General features: G+C 40.5%; 1 protein-coding gene across 1 annotated transcript in view; it reads left to right on the forward strand.

Annotated features, from left to right (window-relative positions):
* The window catches only part of LOC106964849 (ras-associating and dilute domain-containing protein-like), a 35,771-nt gene extending 10,754 nt beyond the window's left edge, over window positions 1–25,017 (forward strand). Inside the window, exons 2-18 of the mRNA XM_015060594.1 lie at window positions 553–755; window positions 2,187–2,361; window positions 6,462–6,694; window positions 8,228–8,682; window positions 11,627–11,923; window positions 12,034–12,450; window positions 13,501–13,538; window positions 13,625–13,833; window positions 13,917–14,029; window positions 18,383–18,632; window positions 19,233–19,405; window positions 20,051–20,195; window positions 20,269–20,450; window positions 21,162–21,456; window positions 21,549–21,748; window positions 22,919–23,058; window positions 23,157–25,017. Of these exons, the coding sequence (XP_014916080.1) occupies window positions 553–755; window positions 2,187–2,361; window positions 6,462–6,694; window positions 8,228–8,682; window positions 11,627–11,923; window positions 12,034–12,450; window positions 13,501–13,538; window positions 13,625–13,833; window positions 13,917–14,029; window positions 18,383–18,632; window positions 19,233–19,405; window positions 20,051–20,195; window positions 20,269–20,450; window positions 21,162–21,456; window positions 21,549–21,748; window positions 22,919–23,058; window positions 23,157–23,250 (3,619 nt within the window). The 3' untranslated portion in view covers window positions 23,251–25,017. The remainder of the gene's footprint in view (window positions 1–552; window positions 756–2,186; window positions 2,362–6,461; window positions 6,695–8,227; window positions 8,683–11,626; window positions 11,924–12,033; window positions 12,451–13,500; window positions 13,539–13,624; window positions 13,834–13,916; window positions 14,030–18,382; window positions 18,633–19,232; window positions 19,406–20,050; window positions 20,196–20,268; window positions 20,451–21,161; window positions 21,457–21,548; window positions 21,749–22,918; window positions 23,059–23,156) is intronic.
* The last annotated feature ends 2,793 nt before the right edge of the window (window positions 25,018–27,810 follow it).

Below are 27,810 nucleotides of genomic sequence, written 5' to 3' on the forward strand. Positions count from 1 at the left end.
GGGGGGGGGGGGAGGCGTGGCCAGCAGCAGCTTATCTGGATTTAAAATGACAAGAGGCACTAAAACATCTCATTGTGAAAGGAGCTCAAAATACGCAGAAATAGCTAAAGTCTCACTATCTAAGAATGAAAAAAAAGTAGATATTTTATTAGCCCATAGCTATCCTAGTCTTTACATGCTAGCTAAAACCTTATACTCACAAGCCATCACTGACTAAAGTCTCTAAGCAGAGGCTTTCCATTGGGAGAATCAGAATTAGAAGCTGTGAAATCCCAGTCTGGGGAGACTGTGGGGAAACTGCAGAGAACCTTTGAACTATAAGAAGCTTAGAGTCTTGGTAAGGTCCGAACAACACTTCATTGTTTCAGCTGTGCATAGAGAGCTGAGGGCAGACATGCTGAAGGAGACCAGGTCTGGGTAGAGAAACGTACGAGACATTTTATCAAAGTTCTTCTCTTTTGTTTTGTTGTTGTTGTTGAAGTTGTTCAAGTTGAACTCTTGCCCCTCCTCCGTCTTCTATCAGTTCCCTCTCTTTGCCGCTCCTTCCTCCAGGTCGGGAGTATCCACCGGCAGTTCCTCCACCTGTAGGTCGGCAGAGGGCGTGGCCATCAGGCAGCCGAACAAGAGTCGCATCAGTCGCCAAACCAACCGACTCTCCGGCGTCTTCCACCGCAACCCGGTGCCTACATCGGGCTCCATGGCGCTAACGGCGGGACTCCTGTCGTCACGGTCCGTCCAAGTCAGGAAGAGCAGCAGTAGGTCACTTTGATTTTGTTTTCTACTTGAGATTCTGATGCCGATATTTCCACTGTAGAAGATATTCGTGATGTATTAATAGGTTTTGAACTTGTTCTTATTCATAACAGCAACAGGCTTTAATTTTAGATAAACAAAAAGAGGAATATATAGAGTGCTCGTGTATTTAGCCACCTTTATCCCATTTCCCTTAAATTTACGAGCTGCCTAAACGTTTTGTCTCGTGAGCCAAAATCGTCGAATCAAAAGTAGTTGTTGGGTAAAACTAATCATTGTTTTATCATTTTATTTGAGTGTTTTATCTAAATGTGCTCAGTTACCTAACTGGCTCTGACCAGTTATTCTATAAGATTCTTTCTTTATCTATGATGTAATTTCCTACTCAAGGGGTCCATCTGTTCTGTTATCTCAGCATTGTTCTACTGAAGAAGGTCATCATAATAAAAGCCAATTCCCAAGCAGAGTTGAGCAGAGCTCACCAACCTTTGATCCCGAGCGGGTTAGAGGTTGTGGATCTCTCCCTTTGCAAAGGATTGGTCTTGTGTCTGGTTCTTTACAGGTCTTGAGCTAATTTTAAAAACCCCAACAGTAGTCGCGAGCTAAATAATAATAATAATGATAATAATCGCAAAAATGTCAGATTTTTTGTCTTTTGTTTGTAGAAGATCGATGTTATTCATTGTAGATACAAAACTTAAAGAGGAATATGATGTTTGTTATATTTTATTCGACAAAAGTTTTCCAGTTCTGTTGGGCTCAATAGTATAATTTTATTGTCAGTGTTAGAAGAGGATTTGGGACGCTTTCTTTCAAAACACTTGCTATATTTAGCCAACTTTAATAAATTAAACACCAGGGAAAAATAACGAAAAAGTTTAAACATCTTTAATTTGAATTTAATGCGACAACAATAGATCACATTTCTTATCGTGATAAGGAATGTATCACGATAAATGATAAACGATGTGATAAATGCCCACCCTTAATATCATATTCTTGTGTTAGAATGGCCCAGTCAAAACCCGGACCTAAATCCAATGAAGAATCTGGGAAAGACTTAAAAATTGATGTTCAAAACCACTCGTACTCAGTCTGACTGAGTTTGAACTATTTCGCAATGGTAGAAACTGATACACAGGGATTAAACACAATCGTTTTGGTAACATCCCAAAAAAAAAGTGAAAAGGGAACGAGTTCAGAACATCTCAATCTTCTACTTTACCCAAACAAAACCATCCATCTAAACTTTGTAAAACTGGAATACTTTACATGTCTTACATCATCTCCTCTGGTTTTGTTGCATATCCACTGCATACAAGCAAACGTGACCTCAACGCTTATAAAAAACCAACCAGTCTTTTTGTTCCTTTAAACCACATCTCAGACCCAGTGATGAATGTCCTTTTCCCCGTGTGGTCTCGCATCCGCAGTGTTCTCCGCGGAAGTCCTGCCAGAGGACGACCCATCCGAGCTGTCCAATCAGATCACGGCCCCAGGGATCCTGAAGATCTTCGGGAACGAGATCTGTGAAGGGGCTCACTACAAGAGCGTCCTGGCCACCACGCACTCCAGCGCCGGGGAGCTCGTCAAGGAGGCCCTGGATAGGTGAGAACATGCGCCGCCATGTGCGGGAGGGTGGTCTTGTGTTTCTGCTCGGGGTGAGTTACGATCCCCCTCCACGTGAAGCCCATATGCACTCAGAAAAATAAACCGTTGTAAGAACATAAAAGTGAGAGCAGGAATTCCTCCACAATCATATGATCTGCGCTCAGCAGTAAGCCATTCTGTTGGTCTAAACTTCACCTGCTTCTGGGCTGATCTGGTTGAATAGGGCTGTAAAAGTTTAGTTTTTTTTTTCATTGTGACTTTTTGTTTCTCTAATTCATTTTGTTTTAATTTGTTTTTACAGTGTGTTTGCTATTTTTTATTAGTTAAATACTGTTTGGTTTTTAGTTGTTGTAGAAGAAGTTTTAGTTTTTTCATATTTTGATCATTTCTAGGTTCAGAATTCAAACAGGTCAAAGTAATGTATCGTGATTATGCGTACATTGATTAGGTAATAAATACTCAGCAGAAGATGCCATTTAAAAAAATTTATTCAATTATTGTTGAACAACCAACTAAATCAGACAGCTGACAGTTAGTTATAGTTTTTCCCCATTAATTATCATTTGTTTTTATTTCAGTTAACAAAAATGTCTTCTCAATTTCAGTTTTTGTTATTTTCACTTGTTTCAGGTAATAATAATAACCTTTGGTTGGGAAAACATGATGTGATATCAGGGATGTTTTTCTTTTATTCAGCATATTCAGATAAGTTTTGAATTTACTCGACAGAACTGTTTAGAAATTTACATGGGCGTTCGTTTTGATCTTTAAACCTTTAGTTCTCCTTTCATTGGAGATGGGAGTTTATTTAATGTGACAGCGTCATGCATTTTCGAGGCACATGGTGCCATTTTATATCATTATCAATCAACTATTTTACCTTTAGTTGTTATAAAAATGTTGCATATATCAAACATAACTTAAAAGAAATTTGACTTGACGCCTTGAAATTGGGTCGCTGTCTCTTTAAGAAGCTCCTGCTCTTTCTTAAACTCCGCCTTCAGGAAGTTGTTACAAGGATGCTGTTTACAAACATTTTTTTACGGAGCGTGTGACTGAGCAGTAGGTCGTATGATAAGCCCTGCTGATGGGCAGGTGTTTGCCAATCACTGGAGACCAAGCCTTTGGGTGCCCCCCCCCCCAAAGGCTTTGTATTTTAGCCTTTGTAGAGCAGAGAAAAATCCAGAGTAAATTCAGGCTTTTGCTTCTAATTCTTCCTCTTTTTTTTTCTTTTTTTTTTCCCATTAATTGAGTTCGTATGCTTCAACCTGGAAAAATACCAGGTCAAATGCATCATTAAAATTGCATCCATGCACAAAATTAATATGAGTAAACTTGGCAAAAAAAAAAACAAAAAAAAAACTTACACTGATTTATATAAGATGGAGCTTAAATTTAGCTTAAGCACAAAAGAAAAAGCAGAGCCTCATAATTTTAAGGCTGCTTAAAGGTCAGCTTGTTCTAGTGAATTAAAGCTAAGGTCCGCCTAACCAGATGCTTCTGTTTATAATAATCGAAGCACACAGCAGGCTATGTGTGTGTGTACAAAGAAGTGGAGTTCTGATCGGCCCAGTCCAAACCACAGACTTGTGTGAAACACAGCCAGCGATGGCCCAGACTCTGAGGCCGCCTCTGTCTGTCATTCTTAGGTTTCATTCAGACGCACAGCAGGATGATTAATGGCGGCCGGCTTCAGTCTCTAAAGGCGAGACGGACAAATGACCCCGTACCAAAGCAAAGAGAAAGACTGGTGGCAGGAACATTTAGGACTTAGCTAACACAAAGCAAGTGAAGTTTAGCTTAAAATCAACTACCTTTTTTTAAATGCTACGCTAACGCGAGCATGTTTTATCTCTGTTTTGATACGACTGATCGATAATACTTCTTATACAGTGTGTCAGTGTGGTTCCGGTTATTATTTGTGTATGAGGGCAAAAAAAATATAGAAAAAGTTGATAAAAATTGCGATTTGATCTGTGTAATTTAGGAGCTCATGTTTTGGCTGCTCTCCTTTTCCCTCGGTGGAGTGATAGGAAAGTTCAGCAGTCTCTGTTTCACTGGAAATGTTGGTATAAAAACTTTAAAAAAAAGCTTTTATTATTAGGATAAATACAGATTTGCAAGCGGTGCACAAAAATATGCAGTGGTCATAAAAAAAAGCAACGAGGCGCAACTGATAAAATCACAGACCAACACCAGGTATCAGGAGATGAAACACTAAAAACACAATCATTTAAAAAATACCCTGATTTGTACTTTTCTGATGCTGGTGATAACACTGGTATTCAGTAATAAAGTAGTTTACAAGAGTGGACAAGAAGTAAAGTGCTGTTCCTGTGAAGCTCCAGTTTCTTTTTTTTGTTTGTTTTTTGTTTTCTAATGTAGGTTTGGTCACTTTCTATCCATCTGAAATGTCCAGATACAAAAAGTCATTACGGGACGTCCAGGAATGCAGGAAGACTGTTTTATGTACACAAGAAGTTTCAGTTAGAGGCGCACCGATTCACTTTTTTCACATCCGATACTGATATCTGAGGTTTTTTTTGGTTTTTTTATAGACATGTTTATTAATTGTTTTGCTTAAGAACAACAATACAACACAAAACAAAAGCTCAGCAGTGCAGCCCAGAGGACAGAAAAAGAAAAAGAAAAGATAGGAGGTGTACATATTTTCATCATTTTATAGTCCAACTCTAAGAATTTATAAATGCTCCAGTGCGTCCAAAGCTGTCAGTCTTAGAGAGGACGAGGCATGTCAGAAAGTCAACAGGGATATATTCCAAAATAAACTTCTTCCACCCAGAAATAGTAGGAAACTTATCAGAAATCCACTGCAACAAAATATTCTTTCGAGCACAGAAGATTAGGACGTTACACAACTTTGATTTTGAATGTGTTTACTTGGTAGACCAAGGAGAAGAGACACTGGATTGAGATCAATATTAGTTTTGATAATTTTCCTCGTCTCAACCAGAACAGATTGATTTCTGAGGTTTAGTGTCGGCTAAAACTGATCCAATGCAGAAACACAGTGCTGAATTTACTGAAGAATTTACTTAAGAGTCTATTTATGTCTGTTTTCCTTAAAGACACGTATATAAATGAACTGAATTACAAATTTATTTGATAACTTTGCACTAGTACAGCACACTTAAATACACTAGTAACTTCACTAGCTTGGTGAAACGTGTAAAAACAAAACAACTTTAATTTGTTCAGGAATTAGAAGTAGAGCAGCCAAATAAATAAGACAGAAACTGAAAAAATGTTGATTGAATCGGTCGAGCCTGTAAAAAACAAACTGCAGTTCACTTTCTTTCAAAAGGTTCAAAAAGTGCAATTAGGAATTTGAAATGTAATGTAAAATAAATAAAGCATGGCGTGGTTTGGAGCACAAAGGATAGAATTAGATTGAATAGATCTGCCCTGATGGATCAGGCACATTGTCACCGATACTCGATCTAAAATATTTTCAATATCGGGGCCGATACAGATATTATATCGGATTTTTATCATTGATTTCAAGTAAAACTCACATATTACGTATATGTATTACACATACAGTAAGATATTTCCAACCTGTATTATAATTTTGATCAATATGTCTTGCAGATAATGAAAAACCCAAATTCAGTGTCTAGGAAAGTTAGAATATTGTAAAAAAGAAAAAAAAACGTTGAGTGGAAGGACAAAGTGTGGTGGTAAAAGGTGGACCAAAAACAAGTAAGTACTGCCTTGAGAAGCTGCCTAGAGAACATTTTGAATGTTGTAAAAGAGAAAACACAATTTATTTGTCTATTCATGGAAAGTTGAGTGGAAGGAAAAGGTGTGATAGGAAAAGAAAATGAGTGACAATATTTTCTGACTCATTTCTTTTATCAGAATATCCAAAAAATTATTATGAAAGTAACAAATGAAATAATTAAGCTTCAGATTTATTCAGGCTCTCTGTCTGATCATGAGATTCATTTGATGACCTGAAATATTCAAGCGTGACAAAATGGGGGAAAATCTGTTTAAATCCTGTGAAGATATTTTTCATTCCCGCGTCTTGTGAGGAGGAGTGTAGCCATTTTGAACGCGTCCGTCTGATGCAGGTACGGCCTGAGGAAGGAGGAGTCCGATTCCTACGTCCTCTGCGACACCATCGGCTCCATCGACAGCCACCAGTGGAGGACGGAGGGCTTCAGGGTGGTGGGCGACCACGAGAAACCTCTCCTCCTGCAGTCGCTATGGAAACCCAGAGAGGGCTTGGCGCGACGTTTCGAAATCCAGCGGAAAAGTTCGATAGAGGAGAAGACGTCGAAGGAGAGGGACACCGTCACTGCCGGTAAAAACTGCAGGCCCTTTTGGGCCGATTGCTTTGCCACATCCTGACTCCACCAGGCAACACGAACGAAGCTCCGCCGGCTTCGAAGCCGGTTCTCACAGTGAAGCGTTTGGGTTTTCCTGAGAAAACCGGCCAAAGCCTGGCAGTCTTGTGAATTTCAGACTCATGGCTTTTGAATTTCAGACTCATGGCTGGATTTGATTCTTTCATGACAATAAATTTTTAGTAACATCCTAATGGGTTTTGCAGATGCATGGCAATTTAATGGCCGTTTTTTTGTTTTCCCACCAGCGTCACACCCTCTCTGTGTAATGCTTTATTGTTAGAAATAAAAAAAGCAACATAAAAGAAATAAAAACATTGCAGAAACATTGTCTCCACAGATAAGTACGGATCATGTGGCACGACTGAAAAACACCCGGAAGTTTCCACAGATGGTACCGTCAAGGTGCTGGGTTGATTTGCTGATGTTTTTGTGTCAGTCATTTCTAACGGAGGCTCCTGGGTTTACACAGCTGTGTTCACATCAAAGTGTGTGTCCGGTTTTGTGTTTTGCTTTTATGAACGGCGCACGCATGTGGTACGGCGCTCCGTCAGTGTCCGCGTGTGGATTGGTTGGGGTTAAGGGTTGTGGTTCCCTGCTGTGGAGCTGAGCTTTTTTTTTTCCCTTTAATTTCCATGAGCGCTGCCTCTGTTTCCACTGAGGTCTGCTTCCTGAGTGGGGCTTCTTCTTGTTGACTCTGGCAGCAACACCCCCTCACCTTGCCGCAGGAAAATATGGGCGTTGCTCTGTCATCGCATTCCATCGACCTTTCACCTCATGATGCGGTCCAATTCACTTATCGTTTTCAATCAATCAAGTTTATTTGTACAGCACATTACAGCAAAAAGGCAGTTTGAGGCGCTTTACTTCATAAAAACACGCACAACAAAAAAATCAGTCACTGATTGAGAAAACGGTAAATTTCTTTGAGTGTCATTTGTCAAAATCATCAGTAAAATTCAAATATGTTGGTCAATATTCCATTAATCATGTTTCAAATCAACCCTAGACAAGTGGGTTTTTAGTTTTGATTTAAAGGAATTCCGTGTTTCAGCTGTTTTGCAGTTTTCTGGAAGTTTGTTCCAAGTTTTTGATACAACAACAGCAGATCTTTAATGTATTGTGTTGCTAAGCTGTTCAGTGATTTATAAACTAGCAACAGCATTTTAAAGTCTATTCTTTGAGCTACAAGGAGCCAGTGTAGGAAGTTCAGGACTGGTGTGATGTTCTCTATCTTCCCTCCAGGAGCACCATCATTCTGAATCAGCTGCAGCTGTCTGATATTTTTAGGGAGACCCGTAAAGACACTACTGCAATAATCAATTTGACTAAATATAAACGCATGGATGAGTTTCTCTATATCTTCCTTGAGCATTAGAACTTTAATCCTTAAAATGTTCTCCTTAAAATGATAGAAGGCTGACTTTGTAACTGTCTTTATGTGGCTCTAAAGGTTCAGGTTCAGAGTTATTTACTTCCGCCCACATCAGGTATCAATGCCCAGGCCCGGAAGCTGCAGAAGAGCCGATCCAGGGTCACCTCCTCTCTTGTGGAGAGGACTCTGGGTCGCAGTCAGAAGCTCTGGAGGAGCAAAAGTGAGATGGATCTGTTGGACGGCGGGGACAAAAGCGACGGGAAACGCGACGCGCGAGCCAAGAGTCTTCGCGAGAGCCTCGGCCACTCTTCAGTCCACAGCCGGGAGTCCCTGGAAAATGGCCCCCGACTGATTGACATTTGCAGCACGGAGGCGCCCTTCGAGAGGGATGGCGGGACGGCGTCTAAGACAGAGAACCTCAGTCCGCCGAGGCCGAGGGGCGAGCGTGAGGGAGAGGAGTCGGAGAGGGAGGAGACGGAGAGCAGCGACGATAACACCACACAGTACTCCATTCACCCTCCACACGACTGTCCGTACCTGCTGCTGCTGCAGGGCTGGAGCCTCACGCAGGTACGTGGCCAATCACAGCTCAGCAACACGGTGGGGGTGAGGGGGGTGGTGAAGGCGTGTGCCCGTCAAACCACGGCTATTACAGTTACCTGAAACTAACGGAAATATTGAGGAAAACATTGTTATTAACTGAAATAAATGCAAACGGTAATTAATAGAGAAAAACTATAACTAACTGGAAGTATATCATGTGTTTATAAAAGTAAAATGTACTAAAATTATAGATGTAATATCCGTTGTTTTTGTGTTTATGAATCTATTTATTAGCCTTTCAGAAAGATGGGAAATTGATATTTTTCCCCCTACACAAGCAGTTTACGTCAGCTGTGGGCAAATTATGGTGCTCCGTACTATTTACATGCATACGTTTATGCTAGTCTGTAAAATGACGACAGCAAAAGTTGGGAGAAAACACCAGAGTCGGTTTGGTTGTTCAACTAAAATGAAATACATTTTCTGAAAATGGCATCTTTGGTTGAATCTTCATTAGTCAATCTATGCTTACATAATCACAACACATTACTTTGACCCTGTTTGAATTTTGCACCCAGAAGTTACGAAAAAAACAAACTGCAACTAGAAGAAGTTTCGAGCTACTTAACACTCGAAAAGCTCATTGAAACTGACTGAATTAGTCAAACAAGAGTAACAACAAAATAAAACTCAACTGTAATTAAAAACCTATTATAACCCTACGTCACACCCATGGGGGATGTGGGTGTTTTAACACTGGCATTTTTTTTGCTGTAAAGCTTAATTTCTGTTGCGTTGTCTTTGTGCCACCAGACTGGCGACAGTGAAACGGATGTGAGTGTGTTTACTTGTGTAAACAAAAGAATATCTTACAGCATGGAGCATGCAAACATGGTTGTGGTTTAAAGGTTCATGAATAAACCTTTAAACCATTAAAAAAAAACATAGTTTTTTTAATTTTTTGAGTTTTTTTCCAAGAGAATTTGGATTTCTACTAAATGAAGACCATTGAAGTTTACAGATTTTGCTGGTCTCTAGCTTAAAAAGTGAATACTTTTGTGTTTGCTAATCAGAGGTGTTGATTACTTAGCACAGTGGAGTCCAAACTTTTATTAACGAGGGACAAAATTACTAAAGCACCTGGAGGCCACAACAAATCTTTGAATAATTTTTTTATTTTATTTAGTTTTTTAAATTTTATTTTATTTTATCTGCTCAAAAATAAACAAACTGCTAAGGCTTTGCAGGTTGTTTCCCCTCAGGTTACATGAGGTGAAGATTGTCCCATGGATTAAGATTCAGACTTCAAATCTTGAGTCTTGTGCCACTAAACCTCTTACTTCCTGAAGTTATTTAAAGAAGAAAATACATAAATATATGTAAAATATATTTTTGTCATGCAAACACCAAATTTGGTAGGAATTATTAATCAGAATATAACACATTCAATGAGTATGAATTCAAACTAGTGACATTGTTGTGAAATAAGTGTGCATGATAGTAGTTTAACTTTTTGGGTCTTAGTTTTTTTTTAAAAAAATTGAAATAATGAAAAAAAGGACTTTAAAAGAGTCTGTAAAATCCATTAATTACAATAATTCAAATATAGCTTAGTATTGCAAAATTACAAAAAGATGTAGTTCGCTATCTGACCACTAGATGGCAGCAAAGTGCTTACAATATGACCATTTATATAAAAAGGTAGAGCTCAACTTAAATTTAAGTCCTAATTTCTGCTGCTATCTAAAGTTGCACTGACTTGCTGGCTTTCCTGGCTGGCTTTGTCAAATGACAAAGCCAGCCAGGAAAACTGGAGCTGTCATTTATGCAAAGCAAAACCAGTTACTGCTTGTCAGTACGTTTAAGTTGAAGTCTGCCACTTCAGCTTACTGACTGCAGGAAAGCAACTTTTGTGAACCTTGCTAGATACAGAAGCATTTATATCCATTTATCAGAGAAACACACAAAAAGAATTATGCTGGTTGAGTGAAGCGACAGTGACTGAGCCAGCAGCTATCCAAAGGTCAGCAAAAGAGTTGAGAGTCAGAACACGGATCAGGAAACAGAAAGAGACGATCCTGACTCTGCTTCCTGTCTGGTTACCAGGGCTTCTCTAACTGTGGATAAGTACAAAACTACATGCAAAGACCGACACCCATGCACTCACACACACTTATGTATCAACTAGAATAAGTAGATTTTAATTGTGCGTCAGTTTCCCAGAAGGCCCTGTACAGTAAGCTACTCCTGAGGAACGCGATTATGCAGCTGCTTTGCCAGTTTCAGCTCAGCTGGTTTAATCTGAAAGGATCACAAAGAGTGACACAATTATCTCATTATAATCACTATGATCAGTGCTCACTTTATTTAAGGAGACATTCTGTTAAAAGCAGTTTGGAGTTCGAATTATAAGAACTATTCAAGGTTAAAACACATTTTCCACATCAAACTTTCTGCTTCATGCTCTTCTTTTCAAATGAATTGTTTTAATTCAGTTAAATCATATCTGACATAAAGACAAACAGTGATTACATCACTCCAAAATATTTTTTTCTACCATTTATAAGTGAACTTGCTGATGTCCTTTGGATCATTGTCCCAATGCACAACCCAAAGTTGTTCTAGGTTCTTTTGTAGATCTTTCTCAGTAGGGGATGACTTGAATTTTATTGGGAATCCGATTTTATCTTTAGCCAAAAAAAAAAAAGAAAATTCTGTCAATACTAAGTATATAAACGTACGTGTCTCTTTAGTTGTGACAAACATGTTTTAGTTTGCTTTACCTCCCCGAAAGGCCATAAATGTCCAATCGAGGTGAAAGATTAGGTGTTTGGTTCCTGTTATGGGAATCACTAAGCAAACACTTCTGAACATGGCACTTCTGAACAGTGCCGTGTTCAGAAGTGGTTCTTCAGAGATGCTCTGTACAGATAAAAAACTTCTGTGACTGACCGTTAATCTCTCCTCTCAGGACTTTATCATCTACTTGCTAGCTGCACCACACATTCTTATCGGCCGACGCGGTGAGTGCGAAGACAAGCCGAGTGTGGACGTCGTCCTCTTTGCTGACGACATCCTTCCAAGCCACTGCTCCCTCCACCGCCACGGCGTCGGCAGTACCATCACGCTCTCCCCTTGCAAAGACGCCGCCGTGTCCAGGAACGGCAAAGCCGTGAAAGACAACGTGCAGCTGAGCTCCGGTGACATCATCGGACTGGGAAAGCATTACCTGTTTCTTTTCAGGGATCCCCTACCTTCAGTGAACAAGGTGAGACGGTCTTTGACGAAGATGGGCAAATAAATCTGGTTGTTCGCCGCAGAACTAAAAGAACAACAACTCAGGAGATGTCATATTTCTTTTCTGTTCCTCAACTACAGGAAGAAAGCAATGCCTCTCCTGAACCAACGTTGTCTGCTGCTCCGTGGATAATGTGTCTCAGCCCTCCCGCGGCGGCAACCATCCACAGTACAGCAATGATCCACTGTATCAACTGCATCCCGAACTGCACGGACTTCCGAGGTTCAGCCCGCAAGCGGTCTCCCAACAAAGGCCCTCCCTTTCTAACATCACCCAGAGGCCACATCCTGACTTTGAGCTACAGGATTGAGGACGAAGATCGTGTTGTCAAGGAGATCTTTGCTATGGACGGCACCAGCATTATCACTGACGGAGCCCCACTGACTGTCTCCTTTCTGCTGAGCCTGTGTCTCCAGTATGCCACGGCTTACCTTCACACTTCAGACCTACGGAGGCTCCTGCTGCTGAGCGCGAGTGAAGTCCAGAGTGCCACGTGGGTGAGTTTGTGGTTAGAGAGGTTGGAAACCAAGAGACGCGTTAAATTTCAGAGCGTGTTTGGGTTGGCTGTTACTGCCATATAAACTTTGTGAAGCTGATTGTTTTTTATGTGCATTGGTTTTCCCCAACATTTTCACACAGACTATGGCTACAGTCCCTACATTTTTGTTTGACAAAGTTATGAGGATCCTTGCCAAGAGGCAGATTGTAGAAAATAAAAAAGAAGCTCCGTCTGGTTTTAAACAATCTCTTCTTCATCAAACATGCTGTGTCTTGGTGATGTGATCATTGCAAACGCAGCAGAAAAACTGCAGTTGCAGCATCGCAGCTTGTTTCTCAGTAATTATCATCTCACTGTGAATCATTCGGCCAACTCTTGAGTTCCTACTTGCTGGATTACTCTTGGCTGAAATCCTTAAGGATGTGTCCCATCGAGGGCAGGTCACCTGAGGCTGTCATGATGCACATCTGGGTGAGCAGCTGAATATAGGTAATGCATATTGGTGCATAGATGTTGCACTGGTTTTATTTATTTATTTACTTTTTCCTCATCATTTTGACTGTTTTCCTCATTATTTTGACTTTTTGTTCTCATTTTGACTTTTCTCCTTGTCTTTTGTTAGTTTTTCTCCCCCGTTCCCCTTTTTTTCCAAATCATTCTGGCTATTTTTTTTTTTTTGGCATTTTGACTTTTTTTAATCATCTCAATCATTTTTCTTGTCACTTTTCTAGATTTGTGGGGAAACAAATAAAACCTGCTCTGTCAGTGTACTTTTCTACCCGAGCTGTGGATCTCTGCAGTTCCTCTGACTGACATTCTGCTTGTTAACCCTTTCAGTTTTGGGGACAGTCTCAGTGACTTTGCAGTTGTGTCGTTCTTTTCTGCTTTTAGTTCGTGGATTAGAAGCTCAAGGCATGAGAATAACTTTGTGACTCACTATTTTAAAGTTGTTTTATCGGTTAATGCTTTCAGCGGAGGAAATAAATCTGAGTAAAACGTACCATGACATAAAAACACTCACTGCAGTTTACCTCTTTGCCTCATGCAGGATTGCACTACGAAGCTAGCTGCTGTTTATCCTGAAGAGTAAGCCCTACCTTTTTATTTCCAGTATCCCTTCGACCTGCCATTTCATCAAGGACACTTCAGAATGTTTTGTTTTTGTCTTGCAGTGAAGGTTCAAACCACGAAGTGCGCAGCCTACATGATGTAATTTCGGGTTTGCGCCCCCTGGTGGTGTGGATGGCCAACGCCCTGGAGCTGCTGCAGTTCATTCAACATCAGTTGCCTCTTATTCTGGAGTGGAGAAACCGTATGGAGGAGCAGCGGAGGGAGGACGGAGACTGGGAAGACGATGAAAGCAAAGAAGTGGAGAACTTAGGTCGGTGGCATTGCTGATGCAGTTAGCTAATGTTTTGTATGTTAAACTCAAATATGGAAATTCTCGTCAACGTGCTTTTTCAGCGATGTTGGAGCTTCGCCTGTCCTGCATTCGTTCAGCCAGCGAGGAGACGATGGCCGTCCTGGAGGAAGTCATCTTGCTGGCCTTTCAGCAGTGTGTCTACTACATCACCAAGGTAACTAACAGCTGACTTCACAGTCACTTCTTAATTCAATGCTACTGCAGATTCAGGCAGCTCCATCCTGTTTAAAAATGTGTTGACGGAGACATTAATATAATCAGACATGTAAAGAATAAAGGGTTCTGGTGAGTCACTTTTACAGCTTTTTAATGTCCTGGGTGACTGTACTGTTAAGCTACACTGGGTGCATTGTGGCAGAGCAGATAGGAAGCACACCAAGAGCCTTTGTGTGTGTGTGTTTGTGCTTGTGTATGTTGGAGAATGAATGCCATTCATCCTGCATGAACTATTTCACAGCATATTCTTTCACTTTAAGCTGACTCACTGAAAAAGAATTGCAAAGCTAAAATGAAAAGCTTGGGTGGAAATTACATGAAGTAATCTGCTATAGAGTTTAGAGTAAATTGACTTTAAAACCCACTCCATAGATCTGTACTTTAGGTAGAAGACGAGTTTATTGACAGAAAGCCTTAAAACATGCTGTTTGCAGTTTGTCATATGTAGGCGTTAGAGCAAACATGTGGAGAAAGGTTATATGGTCAGATTATGCACAAAACAGATTTTCTTTTTTTTTGGCAGCATGTTAAATACTACAAGTTAGCCTTAATCCTAATCTGAACTGATGGGAATGCAACCCTGCCAAAAATTTAAGAAACAATTTGTGCTGTTTCCCACCAAACTTTCTGGCACTGACCCAAAAAAACATTTTACCAAACCAAGGCGAGATGCCAGCGAGACAGCTCGCGGTTTAGGCTCAGCGCTGCTTGCTTTTGTGGTTGTAGAAAATAATAAATTAGCCTAGTAAATCAGAAACTGTGGTCAACCCTCACCTGCTGGATAAAACTAAGCTATCTGCTTTAAAAACAATCCTGCTGGTGGTAAAAAGCCAAATACTTAAAGACAGCCAGGTTAGCCATTTTCTCCAGGTTTAGCGCCTCCTAGGCTAAGCTAGGTGAAAACCTCCATAGTGGGATTTCAGTTTCTTGTCATGGATAATATTTATAAACACAAACTGTCAGTTTACCTTAATAGAAAATATTACGTGAAGGCAACAGTTCAGAAAACTGCTGTAATACTCACTAACAAAATGAGATAGCGCTGCTGTTGGGAAGACGTTAGCTAGCTTTGGTGCTAACCTGAACCAACTGGAAGCCAACACTGCCATTTTCAAAGAGGATGCTGTGTTTGGGGCTGCAAGTGTATGTCACGGCTTTAAAGCTTTTGAAATTAATATTGTTTTCCACCAAATTCTCTTTCATTGTCCAAAAAAACGTTTTACCAGACCAAGACGGGACGTCTGCGAGACAACCTGTGGTTTAGGCTCAGCACCACATGCTTTTGTGGTTGTAGGAAATAATAAATTTGCCTAATAAATTAGAAACTGTGGCCAGCCCTCACCTAGTGGATGAAATGAAGCTATCTGCTATAAAAACAATCCTACTGGTGGTAAAAAGCCAGACATTTATCAAAAGGCAGCCAGGCTAGCTGTTTTCCCAGGCTTAGCGCTTGGTAGGCTAAGCTAGGTGAAAGGTGTGCCCGATTGGAGGGATTTCAGTTTCTTGGACTGATCATGGACAATATTTCTAGAGTCAAACTGTCAGCTTGCCTTTAGAGAAAAGAGCATGTGAAGCCAACAGTATCCAGTTCTGCCCTTTTACACTGAAGCAGTACCACACCCATGGAAGCGTGCCCAGGAAAGTTTCAGACAAGTTTCCAGTGGAGCTGCGGAGGCGTGGGTGAAAACGTCGTCCAAAAAATACTATTGAAGAGACTGGCCTATTTAAGTTCAAACAATGACCTTTACAAATGCTCGTTTGCCAGTCCCCCATGGCAAATCAGAGTCTGATCGATTGGGACCCGTCGTAAATTACACTGCTTCCACGGTCCTGGTTGCACCAGACTCGGCATTTAAAGAGCCGTGGGTGATGAGACCAAAGCCAAATCAAAGACAGCATTAGTGGTTTGCCATAATGTTAGCAGCAGCCGAGTCAAGGTCTCACATGTTGTGCCAGCTGGAACTCAGATCTGTGCCTGACGCATCAGGTTACGAGCCTCCTGCATACTGTTGGGAAGACGGTGAGAATGCTGCGTCTTCGGAGAGAAAGCTATAGGAATTCTTCGATAAACGCAGTCCTGTAGGTTTGACTCACCACATATTTGCTGAGAGCAGCGGCTGTGGTTATCTAACTACCTGCTCTTACATCCATACTGTACACACCACTGTTTTCTCTAAGGAAGTCAGCTTGATGAACCAAATGGTTTCCAGATGTGCCTTTGTCAGTTCAGCCATCAATAATCTAAATGTAAGGCTAGTAAAAATGCACATTTAAGAAAAACATCCATTACAGGGATTTTCAAGTATTCACTTACATTAAACTTTTGACTTTGTTGAGTTAGAACCAAAGAAACATCAATACATTTTAATTGGGATTTTTTACAAGACATACCTAATGGAAGGTTAATGATTCATGGTTTTCAAAATTTTTAAAGGGGCAGTGTCATGTTAAATTTACTTTTTTGAGCTTTACGTCATGTTTTGATCTTATTCTGTCATCAAAAACATTCCTGAAGTGTTGCTTTGACTCTTTTATGCATGTTTGAGAAATCCTTTAATTTCCCATGGCAACCATTCAGCTGTTAAAAACACCCGGGTAGACCGAGCGATGCCTTTGAGACACAGCTTCTCCTCGGAGCTGCAGTGTCCAAGCTTCTGTCTCACAGATCAGTGCTCCCTGAGACTCCTCTCTCCGCTCCTTCAGACTAGCCAGCAGCAATTAGCAGACACCTAGTCAAACTGTGCATCTGCTGAGCTCATCACACAAGCTACTTCTCAGTGTAACGCTGGTAAAAGGTTAGCAGAAGAGAACTAGCAGGAGAGAACACTCAACTAAATAATTTTTTTTCTGGTATAACTGTATTATTCTATTTTGGCGATAAATCTTATTAATTAAGATTATTAACAGTTAGTTTTAAAAACAATATTACCAAAAATAGTTGGAACAATTTTAGTGGAATTGAAAATACTTGACATTTTTTTCATACATTTAAGAAACAAATTTTAGCTTTTATGAACTTTAAATATTTAAAAATGTAAAGTTCGTGGCCTGCCAGTATTTGCTAGTAACAGCAACATTATCGAGACATATACAAGACAGAGGTAAATATCTGTTAAACAAAAATATGTTAAGAAAAACTAAATATCTGACAGATACCAGACTGTATCATTTTACTTCTGCATCAGTTTCACAAATTTTAATTTTGATACCTCTCAAGTGTAGTCACAAAAAACGTTGGAGTTTGACAAACAGAGCAAAGAACAAATGCTTTTTAAAAATAAAACAAAGTTTGACAGTGTTTGGAATCTGCTCCTCTGATATATTTTGTGGTTATTTTCTCAATACAAGGAAAATTGCATTGGCGTGCATCGCAAAAGGCGCCACTGGTGAGCAAGTATTTCGGCTGAAGAGACGCTTTGATGAATAAAAGGACACTACAAGCAGACTTGTGGGTAGACTGTGTTTATTTGTCCGTCACAGCGAATGCAGACGTAAGCAGACAATGCTTTGAGTTGTCTTTTTATGTTGGCCTTCAAACTAATGCGTGCATGTGGTAATCGGCGAAACTAGTGCTGCTGAAAATATAAATCCCCTCTGGCTCGTCTGCATTGAGCGACATTTTCCAAGCCAGTGTGTCTTTCCAAGATTGTTTATTGAAATGCTCTGTCCATTGTGTTTCGCGCGGCCCAGCCCGGTTAATGCTGAGCTCAGCCTCACCGCGGGAACCTCGCAGGAACTGTAAACGGAGCTGCTTGCACTGGATTCCTTCAGTGCTCTTCACTCAGCAGCCCTCTTTGGAGCACAATGCCAAAAAGCCCACATTCAAAGCAATGTTCAACTGTTCAGGAATGTGGGTCTACGGCGGGCACTAACCTCAGATACTTTGTGGGCATAGGAGTGAGATCTTAGGGAAAGGGGGATGTCTGTGTACAATTAGGCCGAACAAAGCTGCGGTTGTTCAGCCTCACTCTGAGGAACAGGAAAGACATTTGGAGGTAAAGGTGAAAATCTTAGAAATCCCATTTTTTCTTTATGTCTGGGACTGCTGCCTGCACTAAAGTAAACATGTATTAGCTATGTTTTAGTGTAAGACTTCGACATGGTTAAGTTATATATGGGTGGTCTGAAATTTGACCGGGAAGGTTACATGCTTTAGTTTCTCCCAGCAATCGTATCATATACCACGCAATGTTAACTTTTCCGGCCTCTAATTGAGCCACAGGAATTGTCAACAGTCTCCAGAGCTGAATGGATAAGTGAGTCACATCGATTTTCTTTTCTGTCCAACCAGTTCCTGTACACAGTCCTTCCAAGTCTCCTGGACTGCAATCCTTTCAGGGAGAGTGCCGGAGACTGTGGTCGTGGCCTGGGTGGTAGCGGGATGCACGTCCCCATGGAGATCAGTCAAGTAGTGGAGGTTCTGGATGAGAGCTGGAGGCTGCTTTTAGACTGTCAGGTCCACCCAGAGGTCTCCTCTCAGCTCATTGGCTACCTCTTCTACTTCATAAATGCATCGCTCTTCAACTCACTCATGGAGAGAGGTACCTGCGAAAAGACACACACTAATTTCGGACATCAACACAAAACGACAACATCAAGAGACATGAACCCTAGTGCCAACACATAGGAAACATCAACATCAGGATATGGAATACACCAACATTAACATATAGAAAACACCAGTATCAATACATAGAAAACACCAGTATCAATACATAGAAGACACCAATATCAATACACAGAAAACACCAGTATCAATACACAGAAAACACCAATATCAACACATGGGGAACACCTGTATCAAGGCATAGAAAACACCTGCATCAAAACATAGAAAACACCAGCATCACCACATAGAAAACACCTGCATCAAAACATAGAAAAATCTAGTATCAACATATAGAAAACATGTAGAAAATACCAGCATTAACACACAGAAAACACCAGTATCAACACATACAAAACACCAGCATCAACACATAGAAAACACCAAAATCAACATAGAAAACACCAGTATCAATACACAGAAAACAGAACTATGTCTTAAAGTACATCCGTATTCTCCTTACTGGCTTGATTCATGACTCTAAAACGGGTAAAAAACAAAATGTCTGACCAGTTTTCTCTTCATGTACACCCAGGCTCAGAACCAGGCTTCTACCAGTGGTCCAGAGGAGTGCGAATGCGAGCCAATCTCGACCTGGTTCTGGACTGGGCCCACGCAGCTGGACTTGGAGAACTGGCCTTGGAGCACACACACACTCTCTCTTCAGCTATCAACCTGCTGGCTACGCCAAGAAAGAATTTACTGCAGGTACAAACAAACAGCGCACATCGTCCAACAATAAATTATCCCCACACTGGTATTTGTGAAGCGAGGTTCTGTTGAAAGGGATTAGATTACCTCTTGTAGATTAGGCTCTTAATTTACTTTAACTGTCCTAAAATGACCGTCCGATGGACGGTTATTGACAAAATGTCTGCAGTTAAAGTTTTAGCTCTAGTTTCATTTGAAGCAGACGTTCTTTTTCTTTAGCTGAAAGAAAAATATAACCTAGGTCATAGCTTCAGTGTCTTCTTGATCTTTTAATCCAGTCTAGTGGTGGTTTTACATTAAATGGCCACTGTCTTGCTTGTCTTTTACTGCTACAACGATTGAAACAAAGAGAGCAGAGGAAGCTTCTCCTTTTGCAACGTAGTTCAGGCAACAGTTCAACGGGATCTTGAAGGTTTCCAGACACTGACACGCCAGTATTGTAACTAATTTCCATACCTTTCCATGACGACACCCACTTGAGTTCAGCATGTTGGATGCCGTTATCTTTGCCTTATTAGTAAAATCTAAAGAGGCGAGCGCAGCAGCTGTGTTTTATGTTGGAGACCGATCGTCCATTATGTCCTGAACGGTCCCTTGGAAGTGTAGAAACATTTTGTCCTTGTTGTGTCGTTCACAATGTAGACGCCGTGGGCGTCCTTGCGCTCCGACTATCCCGCCCTGAGTCCGGCCCAGCTGCACCACCTGCTGAGTTTGTACAGCCCGGCCTCACCCTGCGCCCAAACGTGGGCTCCATCCGCACAGGACCGAGGGCCAGCCAACACAACAGGTGAAAAGTCCTCTATGGAATAATCCGGGTAGTTCTTAAATATTGTGCTGAAATACAATTTACCTTTACTTAGCTGATATCCTGGAGAGTTTTGACACCCACCATCCGCTGGAGCTTCCAGACGAAGGTTACCTGCTCCAGCTCAGACGGCCAGTGGCAGACCCAGCTCTGAGGGAGCAGCTGCAAAAGCTCAAGGAGTTTATCGGCGCGCTGTCTGATTCCCAGATGAACGATGCAGATGCTAAGAAGCACCAGGTGGCAAAATGTTGATTTTCCCCTTTTATATTTGGTGTTTAGTGTCAGGTGATAAAACTGGCAACCACCTTATAGCGTGAACAGATTTATTCGCGTGGGATTTTAGTTGCTTTTTCTTATTTTCGCAATTGCGAAATGGTGTTTTTTCGACATTAGCGAAATATCGACAAAGTTTTGCACTACATTTGTAATGGAAACCCAGCTAATGAGGGCAACCTGAAAAGTTAGATTCTAGTAACCTGTCTGACAAGAATATTTGTTTTAGTTTTAGTTTTATCTTTTTTCACACACTGACTGAAACAAACAAACAAATCATCATCCTGGTGAAAACCACTTCCTGGTTTTCACCAGTAGTAATATCTGGCTGTTGATCATGTGACTCGTGTCACGTGAAAAAAGTGTTTCTATTGAAGACGAGTGAAAAAATCTATTTTCATACAACTGAAAAACCACTTCATCCTAGCAAAACAAGTTTTTTTGTTTGTGAAATAAAGCTCTTTTTTGCTAAATTTTAGGAAAACCATATCCTACTCAAATGAGGATTTTTAAAAATGATTGACCCTGATGTCAAAACAACAAAACAAAATGCCAACAAGTTACTCCAACACTAAAAAAAATGCCAACAATTTCTCAAGTTATTTTAGAAGAATTTGTGATCTCCAATGTTTCATGCCTTACTGTATTATCAAACTAACCCAAGCTGTTCTGTAGGTTGGTGCCGCTCAGACGGACGCTGCTCAGGCGGTCAACGACATCCTTCAAAATGTTGGCTTAGAAGCCTGTAATTCATCACCGGATGACCTGATTCTACCTCCATCACCATCGTGTCTTAACTGGGATGAGCTCAGCACTGTTGTTCCACATATTGTAGCTGAAAATCAAATAAATCTGGAGCCGACAGAACCCAGTGAGGTGCAATGGTCGGCTCTGGACCCTCCCTGCCTCCTTATCCGACCTAAAACAGGAGCCTTGATGAATCCCAACAGTGAAACAGTGGAATGCGAAGGTCCAATAACATTTTTATTTTTTAAATTCATGCTCTTCCGCTAACTGTGTTGTGATAAATAGAACTGAACATGCTTTCAAACTTCTCCGCAGGTGGCTTAGTGTCCGAGTGTCTGGCCGCACTGAATGCGGACCATTTGAAATCGGACTGCGACACCGTGAAAAGACTTCTGGAGCTAAAAGAGGAGGAAGAGGAGGCTGGGGAAGAGGAAGTGGACGACAACGACGAGGTTTTCAGTTTGGAGCTGGAGCGGGGCGAAACGGGACTCGGCCTTGCTCTGGTGGACACGAGGGTCAGTAAAGTTAAAAAAAAGAAAAAAAAGCTGTATTATACATGTCCGTGGAGGTTTTAGACTTCGGTTCCACCTTCTATCAAAAAATCACAGTTTTGCAATTTCTGTTTCCATTTAATAAGAAATTAAATTAAAATTACATGTGAATATCTTGTTTGCGCAATAAGTCTTTATAAGTTATGGCAGCAATGGATGCAATCAGAGACATGAGATATATTCATAACTCAGACATCAAAGGAGACGTGTGCGTCTTTTTCAGGCGTTGGAGCAACAAACACCTTATGCCTGGGATTATGGATTTAACAAATGACAACGTTTTTTCACAACTTTTTATGAAACTTGTGATTCTGGGAGAGCACCGGTGGAGCCAGCTGCACATTGTTTAAAAAAAACAAACAAAAAAAAAAACAAAATCATCATCCTCCGATCACTTCCTGTCGTCTTCTTCGCAGTTTCTGCCAGTAGTAGTAACATTTGGCTGTTGCTCACGTGACTCGTGTGATGCGAAAAAAGTTTCCATTGCAGTTTTGTAAAAAAAGTCTTAGTTTGTTACATCAGAAAAACCACTTCATCCTAGCAAAAAATATATGTATATTATTGAAATACAGGAGTTTTTTGATGATATATAAAAAATATATCCCGTTTTTGGGATGTTTTTTATTTTTTATTTTGAAAAACCCCTGTATTTTGAAATATTCTCGAAAAACAGAATTTTTTCGATAATATATCGAAAAACTGTATCAAAAAATCTATTTTCATGCAGCTGAAAAACTACTTCATTCTAGCAAAAAGATACATATTATCGAAAACGTGAGTTTTTCCGAAATTGCTGCATTTCCTTTAAGCAAATCTGTTTTCATAATTTCAAGTTGCGCAATTTTATGGTTACTGGAAACGTAGCTATCGTGGGATGTGAATGTAAAATATTTTCTGTCTAGTGGCAGTAACAAAAAAAATGAATCCCTGCGCTGAAATAAAGCTAGATTTTTAGGAAAATTGTATCCTGCTATTGCTGCAGCTAGCATGCTTGACTGATCATAAGCTGCCCACACAGTACGCCTGTAAACTGTGTTGCTACTAAAACATTTGACAGTCAGGTAAAAAAAAAAAAGCTTCAAGTGTGAAATCCTTGTTTCCCCTGACTCCTGGCTATCATATTTCCCCGATCAGAACACATCCATGAAGGTGAAGGGCGTCTTTATCCGTGCGGTCGTGCCAGACTCTCCTGCCGCCAAGTGTGAGAAGCTGGAGCCTGGAGACAGGATCCTGGCTGTCAACGGAGTCAATCTGCTCGGATTGGATTACGAGAGGTTAGGAACATTACCCGGTTTAACAAAAACACAAACTACAATCCGGACGAGCGGCTTTTATTTACAGTACATGCTCTCTGCCTCTTTGCCTCCGTTAGCGGAAAGGAGCTGATCCAGTCATCAGGCGCCAGACCGAGGTTACTGGTGGCAAGATCGCACTACATGGCTGCAGCACTACAGAATGAATGCTGACTCTGCAGTTGTTAAGGGACTACTGAACCACAATCTGCTCTGCACGAGACTTCCAGAGCCTGTTGAACACGGCATGCACAGAAAATGGACTACGAAGAGGAACTTTGGTTTTAGATGATCATTGTAAATTAGCAGCTTCTGAGTTAGAAAAATTACTGTAATAATTTCTTGTTATCTTTGAGTGATGCTGGATTTTGTTTCAAGTAGCGGAGAATTTGCTTCGAAAGTTTGAAAATTTGCTCAGACTGAATCCAGACAAGCTGTGTGTGTACTTACCCTTCTCTGAGCATGCCTGTGAAAACTGTGTTTGACCAAAGGAGACCATCCAGTACCCTTTTACAGATGTCTGAAAAGCCTTAAGGGTGCAGTGTTATGAATCTTCTAGGCACATAGTGCCATTTTACTCAACAATCAGGTAACTATGTTACCTTCAGTTGTTATAAAAACGCCATCAATATCAAATATGACGGAGAAGAAATTTGACTTTGTAATTTAACGCCTTGAAATTGGGCTTCTGTCTCTTTAAAAATGTCTGCTCTCTGCCTTCAGGAAGTCTTAACAACCTAGCTATTCTGTTAATTATTGGTCTTTACCAGCGTCGTACTTAGAAGTAGCTACTATAATGAGCTCATCAGATGCACAGTGTTTGCTAATTGCTGCTGGCTAGTCTGAAGGAGCTGGGTGGAGGAGTTACAGGGGAGGCCTGCTCTGTGAGCCAGAAACTGCATCTCCATTTAAACTTTAGCAGAGCATCACTAACTAAAGGTTTCTGGAAATTGATTGACTGAAATATATAAAGCACCAATAAACACAGTGTAGTGAAGATGGTAATTTTGTAAAAAGCATTTTTTTTTTTTCTAATTTGGATTTTTCCCTTCCCCTATGAATAAGTCAAATCAAATCCTGGATTTTTTTTCTCACATTTCTCACTTTTACAATAAAAGATCATCTTCACCTGGAACAATCAACATATCTCTTGCAGGTTAACTGGGCTGCTAAGTTAAAGATGTGGTGAGGTTTCCTTACCTTTGGACTTCCGTCGCTAGTGTGTATGTTTCCTTGCACGCTAGCCTGTTGATATCCTGTTGAGAGCATGCGGTACTTTATTTAACAATTCAAAAGTATTTTGAGCAAAACCACTTCCTGTCTGCTTCAGCATAGCACAGAATGAAACTGAGGTCAGCTGAGGTTCATCCTCCACAGATCTTGTTCCCCTTCACCCATAAAGCTGCAGCAGGGCGGCTCTTCCTCTGGTCTTTTGCTCCACCTAGTGGCTGTGACCAAGAATGGCCACTCAACTTTACATTTGCTTTCATTTGAAGCTATTATCTCAGTCAGGTAATCGGTTATTCACATAGCTGTAATCCACATATTTCGTGTGACTTTTGATTTGTGTAAAATAAACAAACCTCAGAGGTGATGAATCTCTACCAAATGTCTTGAAGATCTCAAAAGGGCAAGAAGGATGCTGTTGCCCAGCTAACGAGTTTTTATTCACTCTACTCCAGTTTCCTGTAACTTGCCACAAGAAACTTTGAGATTGACTGAATTTATCTCAGTTAGTGCCTTTACATCCAAACTAAAATCCGATTCAATGACATGTAGCCTACCTGTTCTTGATGGCTTGTCATTTTTCTTTTTAACGTGTAACTTTTTGTGTTGTACTTGTTGCTGCCTCTTGGCCAAGTTTTTAATCTCAATGGGATTTTATTCTGGTAAATTAAATGTTTAATAAAAATTTAGAAAGTATGTCCAAGAGAGAGTAATACATCTTTTTTCAGTTGAGAACAATGGCTTCAGACATCAGAGAGCTAACTCTCACTCCTGACGCTCCGTTGTTGTTACAGTGAAGAGCTCCAGTGAATGCCAAAGGTCACGACTCGAAGACGTCAACATCATCTTCTTCTTCATACAGCAATGATGGGACTCAGGTTTCTATTATACATAGCCCACCTGCTCAGGGTGCTATTGTACCTGTTAGCGCACAGCAAGCTAGGCCAAAGAAATTTGTCAGGTTTGCAGAGACACCTAGAGGACTCTAGTGGCACCAGAATTTAGCAGTTGTAGGATTTCTCTTTTGTCTCTGGCAAAAGACCGTCTAGCGCTGGGCGGTTGTATTTACCCAGAATGCTCTATTCTTTAGTCTGCTTCTTGCTTTTAGAGCGGTCTGTTTGCATTCAAACAGAGACTTAGGTTTGTAGGTGGACCGGAGTTTAATGTTTGGTCAGAGTTCAATTGCTCATTCATAACTCCCCAAATGAACCCGACTTTCTAGACAAATGAACTAGAGTTTGATTAAAGGGGACTGAGCAGGGAAGGTGCTGTGGTTATTTGTTAGCTGTCGTCTTCAAGTCGCTGGTATGGTGATGGATCAGCTGAACAATGAAAGATTTTATTCTGACCTGCCACCCGTATCACGACAACCAAATCGCAAGGAATCGTGACCCAATCAATAAAGAACCCCGCTACCTCCAACTTTCACAACACAACATCTTATATCGTCCTCTGAACACACATTTGGGTCTCATAACGTTTTCATTACCTTCATTGTCCCTGTTTTTCTAGTCTTGTGATACCTGCCTCTCCATAGGATGCTGGAATTAATACCTTTTCTCCGTCCCTTTAATGAGACCATAAAATGGAGTCTCAGTCTATTGGACTCCATACATCGATCAGTCCCATGTGAGACATTCACTAGGGATGTGAGAAGCCTGGGTGCTATCAGACACTACAGTGTTAATGCAGCCCAGATGTAAACTGGTACCTCATAGCCCTATTAAACCCTTCCATGCCAATGGGAAGATAATTGGTTATTAAAAATTAAGGATTACAAGTCCATCAGACGTGAACTAAGCTGTGTGTGTACTTACCCTTCTCTGAAGATGCCTGTGAAAGCTCTGTTTGACCAAAGAAGACTGTTTGGCTGGATATACACTCTGAGAGTTTGTTGCTAAGATGGACGATAAACAGCCACACATAGCCAAAAACGCTAAACCCATACTGATCCAGATAACAGATAATAGTCCACATTATTAGCCAGTTGTTTGAACCCTTGCAAAGTAAGTAGCCAAAGATTTTTCTGCCTCTTTATGAAAAATGATGTCTTTTGTCATTCTGTCCATTATTGAAGATAAATGTGGCTTTGTCAGCGCATTTAAGGGTTACTCAATAGACTGAAGACTATTGAGTAACCCTCAATAGTGCATAAAAGGGAGTGAACTAGATGTCCAGACTTGACTGCAATGGAATGTAAAGCAGAATGTGAGGCTCAGGGTTCTTGGTGTAAATCAGTGCACTTATGTTACGACCACAAACTTAAATGTTGTTACTTCCTAACATAAAAGACCTTTGTCATTTTAGCCAAAAGTGATTTTTTTTTTGGCAAAAGATGATGTATTCTAGGGACTATTAGCATTATTTTAGGAAAGTAGCAATGTATTTCATTTGTGGGGATTGTGTGAGACTAACCTGAAGAAGTAAATAAGTGTAAATAAAAGCACAGTTTTTTGCTTATATATAAAATCTGAAAAGAGTGGCACGCAGTTGTTTTCAACCCCCTTTAGTCTGACACCTTTAAATGAAATCCAGTGGAAAAATCTGCCGTCAGAAGTCTGAGTGGACTTCTAAGTCTGTAATTTAACCTCAATGTAAACCCAGCTGATCTGAGAAGGTCTCGGAAAGGTTTGCTGGAGAACATTAGAGAAAATAAAGAGAAAGGAACACAGCAGAGGAATTTGTTCTTATGTTTAAAACATAGTATGGCTAACTGCTCGTCACAGTGGATGGGAAGTCAAGTTGACTTAAAAACAGCACAATTATGAAAGAAAACTTTTGAAGGCTTAAGACTGGAACAGATGTTCACCTCTCAGCAGGATAACAACCTTTAAAGCACCCTAAACACCAGTCCCGGAGGGAAGTTTTAATTAATAATAAATAAAAAGTTAATTTATAGATGTCTGTAGAACTTAACTGCATACTAAGGTGGCATTGCCAGGACTTTTACCATATAAACATGCCAATTTCTTTAAATTCTAAATAGTTTAAGATCTTTAGATCTTAAACTATTTTAAGATCTAAAGAATGTTTAAGCATTCTTTAGATCTGTGCTTAAACATTCAAATTTAGTAGTACTCTCATTCTCAACAAATACAAAAATGTCAGATAAAAAGTTTGTGATAAAAATCAAAGCATTTATGGGATGCCCTAAGAAGCGGCTTAGTTTGCTTCTGCTTTGGGCCGTCTCTGTCTTCCACAAAAAGTCTTAGTCACATTCAAGGTTGTGTTTGTAAGATGAACAGAGAGTGTGAATACTTTTGCAAAGCTGGATATAAACATACAAAACATTTTTTTTTGTAAACATACAAAACATCTACGATTCATTTTCACACATATATGGCTAAAAGATACAGAATTGAAAACTGTGTTTTATGTTACGTTTCAAAGTCTAACACAGAAACAGGTGTTATGCCCAGAAACGCATGCCTGCCCAAAATTGCATCCCCTCTCGCGGGAGCGCGCATCGCTCTGGGCATAACACCGGAAGAGGCGACGGTTTATAGT

This window comes from Poecilia latipinna, unplaced genomic scaffold, assembly GCF_001443285.1.
Source record: "Poecilia latipinna isolate Pla-1442-1.1 unplaced genomic scaffold, P_latipinna-1.0 Scaffold1727, whole genome shotgun sequence".
Classification (NCBI taxonomy): Eukaryota; Metazoa; Chordata; class Actinopteri; order Cyprinodontiformes; family Poeciliidae; genus Poecilia; species Poecilia latipinna.